General features: G+C 24.9%; 1 protein-coding gene across 1 annotated transcript in view; it reads left to right on the top strand.

The window, feature by feature from the left end:
* The window catches only part of LOC137622879 (glycine receptor subunit alpha-4-like), a 42121-nt gene extending 40298 nt beyond the window's left edge, over positions 1-1823 (top strand). Inside the window, exon 9 of the mRNA XM_068353449.1 lies at positions 1175-1823. Within this exon, the coding sequence (XP_068209550.1) occupies positions 1175-1702 (528 nt within the window). The 3' untranslated portion in view covers positions 1703-1823. The remainder of the gene's footprint in view (positions 1-1174) is intronic.
* The last annotated feature ends 4639 nt before the right edge of the window (positions 1824-6462 follow it).

Consider the following 6462-nt stretch of genomic DNA (forward strand, 5'->3'; position numbering starts at 1 on the left):
AAGTGATTTTATAGTTTATATATGAAGTATCAGTTTAAATGTTGTTAATGTTTTTTTTTTAAATATTTTATTTTGATTGTTCATTGCTTCTTATATCGTTTATTTATTTCCTTATTTCCTTTTCTCACTGGTGCTTTTTTTTCCTTGTTGGAGCCCTTGGCCTTATAGCATCCTGCTTTTCCAACTAGGCTTGTAGCTTAGCTAGTAATAATAATGATGATAATAATAATAATAAGTGCGTAATGTGTTTAAATATTGTATATGCAAAAACCCTGTTTTTTTAGTATTGTACACTGTTAAAATCTGCCGTAAAAACCGGTAAAAATTCTGGAATAAATGTTGCCAGGCATTTACCGTTTTAAAACCGGATATATTGACTTAGATTAAAGGAGTGATATTACGGTCACCAACTTGTAAAAGATAATAACAAAGTTGGGTAAAAATTACGGTCGCCTGTATTTTACTGAAATGCGGCTGAGAACAGTATATTTTTACGGAGAATTTCTTATTAAAATTACGTTTTTTACAGTGTATATATATAAATATATATATATATATATATATATATATATATATATATCTACATAAATATATATAATATATATATATGTATATGTATATATATATATATATATATATATATATATATATATATATACATATCTACATAAATATATATATATATATATATATATATATATATATATATATATATATATATATATATATATATATATATATATATATATAATATATATATATACATATATATATTATATATATATATATATACAGTATATATATATATATATATATATATATATATATATATATATATATATATATATATATATATATATACATATCTATCTATCTATCTATATATATATATATATATATACATATATGTATATATATATATATATATATATATATATATATATATTATATATATATATATATATATATATATATATAGTATATATATACATATACATATCTATATATATGCATATATATATATATATATATATATATATATATATATATATATATATATATATATATATATATATATGTGTGTGTGTGTGTGTTATTCTTACATCTAAGTTACTAGAATACCCATTAGAAATATCACGAATTTGCCTCTACAATATCCCACCCCAATCCACAGGACTTTTCACCGGACAACGAAGAATCAATTTACAAAATCGTTCCAAAGGATAATAATTATTACGAGAAACAGCACCAAGACGACATCCACCTTTTCTACGAAGGAAATGAAGGCGAAACATCCTGTCCGAACGTCACGCGAAGGAGGCAATCAGCTGGAGATCTAGCTAGACCAAATGTGTACAGTCCTACATCGAGTGGCGTCCAAGAAGAAGCTATCGTCCTACAACCTAGAAAATACTTAAATAGAAAGGATCTAGATATCCATCCTATTCCATACAGTGAAGAGAATGTATTAAAAGAAGTCCTTCAACCCAGTGAGTCCGTGGAGTGTAAGGATATATCAAAAGTCCACAGACTCCATTTGAAAAATCCAGCCAGTGATATTGAGTTGTCTTCTCTGCCCTTGAGATGGCAAAAAGAAGCTTTGCTGGCTAAAAAAATCGACAAAATATGTCGAGCAGTTTTTCCAGTCACGTTCGGTATTTTTAATATTGTCTATTGGGTTTACTTCAAGGTTCTAGAATAATGATATGTTTAATAACTTTTTTTCAAATTACCTTTATATATCTTCTTTATATATGAACGTACACGGTTATATATAGCCTATATATTGTATTATATTTCTCTCTTGAGCTTGTGTGTGCTTGTATGGCCATTTTTTTTTTTTTAGACTTTTACTATTGAAATAAAAGCTGTTTTTAGCAGACAATCATCTGATGATATTTTGCATTTGTCTGCGATATATATATATATATATATATATATATATATATATATATATATATATATATATATATATATATATATATATAGCCTATATACAGTATATATATATATATATATATATATATATATATATATATATATATATATATAGCATTTGTCTACGATATATATAATAGCCTATATATATATATATATATATATATATATATATATATATATATATATATATATATATATATATATATATTTATATATATATATATATATATATATATATATATATATATATATATATATATATATATTTATATATATATACAGTATATACATATCGTAGACAAATGCTATATATATATATATATATATATATATATATATATATATATATATATATATATATATATATATATATATAATATTTACTGTATATAGGCTATATATATATATATATATATATATATATATATATATATATATATATATATATATATATATATATTTACTATATATAGGCTATATATATATATATATATATATATATATATATATATATATATATATATATATATATATACATATATATAACCTTCAAAAAGGTTACTTTCGTGTAAGGAAATTTACAAATCCTCTCTCTCTCTCTCTCTCTCTCTCTCTCCTCTCTCTCTCTCTCTCTCTCTCTCTCTCTCTCTCGTCATATAAAAAGAGAAAATAATCTTTATACTGTTCTTACCAGGACTTGACTTTTCCAGAGGCAGAGCTGAGTACATAAAATCCAATTGAAGTAAGAAGGAATTTTCTAAATTAATTAGAAATTATATGAAGAAAGTAATTAGCCTCTCTCTGAGATATATGAAAGAGAGAGAAAGAAAAGAATTATCATTATTTCATAACGATCAAAAACTTTCTTAAATATCTAAGTTTTGTCTTAATGAATACTTCCTTATCTCTCAACCTGTTGGATTGGAGTTCGAGACCTGCTCACGTTTGACAGTTTCTCGCAGTGTCTGTAACCTCACCATCCTTGTGAGCTTGGAATGGGGAATTTGTGTAACATATAGATCTACCTGCTTATTCATTGGTGGCCATTGCCTAGCCGTCCCTGGTCCTAGCTTAGGTAAAGCTAAACCTAAGGAAAAAAGCAAGTTACTTCAGCAAAACTGATGATTTTTCTGGTTTTCGTGACTTGATTGAAGTAGGCCTCTATATAAAATTTCCTTTATCGATAATAAGAAAATCTTGTTACATTTGATTTAACTTTACCTATAAATATAAAGTTATCTTTATTCTAAAAGAATTTAAATCAATTTCAAATTCTTTATTAATCCAATGGAGATTAGACATAGGCCTGATTTAATCAAAATCAGTTCCAAGTCCTGTATTAATCCAATGGAGATTAGACATAGGCCTAATTTAATCAATTTAATATTAGGGGTCTTTAATTTCACGAATCGTGTGTTTTTTATGGTATTGTTCATAGTTTTTCACAAATAATTTGAATAAAATATTCGTATTTCATATTCTATATTATACAAGTTTGTATACATGACAATAACAGTATATATATATATATATTATATATATAATATATATATATATATATATATATATATATATATATATAGTTATTATCATGTATACAATATATATATATATATATATATATATATATATATATATATATATATATTATATATATATATATATATATAATTTTGCACATTTAGACGTATTTTTCATATTCATAAGCCATATATTGTACTCCTCTTAATATCTTGATCCTCTCTCCACCTCGGGATCAGAGACCTAACGGGGAATCAATTCAAAGATAATAGCTTCAAGTCAGCCGGGGAATCGAACCCGGACCCATGAAACTGAGGTTCGATTGACTTTGCAACTCATCCTAAAAGATAGATATATTTGAGTTGATTCCCCTTTGGGGTCTCTGATCCCGAGGTATAGAGAGAATCCAGATATTAGGAGTATAATATATGACATATATGAATATAAGTATTTATCACTAAATACTTTTTATATTACAAGATAATAAAGAATTCATCTTGAAGTATCGTTATTTTCCTAATTAATGTAATGGAGTTATTTTTAAGCCGAATCTTAATATATAATAAAATATTAACATTATATTTCTGTGACATTTTATACTGTTCATATTGTAGATTATAAAATTGCTATCTACTAATGTTAAAATTGCACAAACAAATAATTTTATCTGGGTAGGCCTATGTGTGTATGTGCTGGGAAAAATTCACAATTTCATCTATATAATTACATTTTCCACTGTGAAATTAATCAAATAGTTTTTTATATTACAATCTTGCTATCTAACAATATTTAAATTGTATAAAGAATGAAATTTCTAACTGTTATATATGTGTGTGCTGAAAAGTCCATAATTTTATATATATATATATATATATATATATATATATATATATATATATATATATATATATATATATATATATATATATATATATATATATATTATATATATATATATATATATATATATATATATATATATATATATATATATATATATATATATATATATATATATATATATATATATATATATATATACATTTTCCACTGTGAATTTAATCAAACAGTTTTTATATTACAGCCTTGCTATCTAACAATCTTAAAATTGCTCAAAGAATGAAAATGTTAGCTGTGTATATATGTATATATGTGTGTGCTGAATAGTCCATAATTTCATTTATATATTTATATACTTTTTCCACAAAGTATTTTTATTTCAATTTTTTTTTTAACTTAAACTAAACTTTATCTTCGACACACTGCTAAATTGGATACACCTGTATTCTATTCAATTTCCATGTTTTTATATTTCGTTATTAAAACTGTAGTTCGTAATTTCAAATTGAGAGATGGATTGTCCATTTGTCCTGTTTCCCAAAATGCCAAAATTCTTTTAGAGGCTTTTGCTCAGAATTTATGGAGCGTCAATATGTCTTTTCCATTTCAAAGTCATGTGAAATGGGATCGGTTTCATTTTCCTCTAGGAGAAGGACACTCCAAAATCAAACCATTGTTCTCTAGTCTTGGGTAGTGCCATAGCCTCTGTACCATGGTCTTCCACTGTCTTGGGTTAGAGTTCTCTTGCTTGAGGGTACAATCAGGCACACTATTCTATTTAATTTCTCTTCCTCTTGTTTTGTTAAAGTTTTCATAGTTTATATAGGAAATATTTATTTTAATGTTACTCTTCTTAAAATATTTTATTTTTCCTTCTTTCCTTTCCTTACTGGGCTATTTTCCCTGTTGGGGCCCCTGGGCTTATAGCATTTTGCTTTTCCAGCTAGGGTTGTAGCTTAGCAAATAATAATAATAATAATAATATAAATTTTCAAAAGGTGATTTTGTGAAAGGGAGAAATTTATATGATTTAAAATATTCAACCTAGGCTTATTGTAGCCACTTCTATATTGTGTTGAATTCTTCCAACCGATTTTTATGAAGTCATGTGGATTTATATTTGACCTTAATAACGGTAAATAATTATTTAAACCTAATAGAAATAATTAAATATGTAAAAACTTTGTTTAAAGTAAAGTATTCTTGAATAAAGATGACAGAAACAAATATAAATATATTTTGCTCTTAGTAGGAACACAGGCTTAATTGTAATGACCTTTGTATTTCAATTTGCTTATTTATTCATTGCAACACTTTTTTAATATTTTACTATAATTTTATATTATAAATAATCTATAAAAACTTATTTTAAGCAAATAAATTCCTTCATAAATATGTTCAAACCACGAAATAAACAAAAATATATTTTGCTAATAGTGCGGAACATAAGCCTAATTGTAATGACCTTTTTATTTCAATTTGCTTATTTATTCATTGCAACACTTTTTAATATATTACTATACATTTACATTATAAATAATATACAAAAACTTATTTTAAGCAATTAAATCCCTTCATATATCTGTTTAAGCCAAGAGGTGCAGATATGGGAATTTATCCCTAGATTTGGAGACTTATCCCTACAATTGGAAATTTATCCTTAAATTTGGGGATTTTGGATGACTGGTGACGGTTCTCTGTACACATATCTATGAAGAAGAAATAGAGATGAGTAAACCTTTATATTGTTGCAATTAGTTTATTTACTATTACACGAAGCTTAGTGAGTAATTTCTGTATTAGAAGAAAATATATTTTTGGAAATGGGAATTTTTGGCTGGTTTTGGGGATTTTTCATCACGAGTTTTAGGGATTTTTACACTAACCCATCTGGCAACACTGGGTCATTCTGGTATCACTTGACAAGTTGTGTGCTCGTGTTAGTTCACATGTGTCATTATATTTTAATTTAATTTTCTAAACGTTCCCGTTATCGGAAAACCAATTTAAAACTCTTTTTATTACAGTTACTGACAGAAAAGTCTTTAAGGTATAGACTTAAAGGTAAGAAATCCCGTTATTTCATTTAATTGATGGGTTTAAGTGCCGTATCAAGAATACTAGGCTATGCTAATCAACAAGTCATTGTTTATATAAGTA

Source organism: Palaemon carinicauda, chromosome 2 (assembly GCF_036898095.1).
Source record: "Palaemon carinicauda isolate YSFRI2023 chromosome 2, ASM3689809v2, whole genome shotgun sequence".
Classification (NCBI taxonomy): domain Eukaryota; kingdom Metazoa; phylum Arthropoda; class Malacostraca; order Decapoda; family Palaemonidae; genus Palaemon; species Palaemon carinicauda.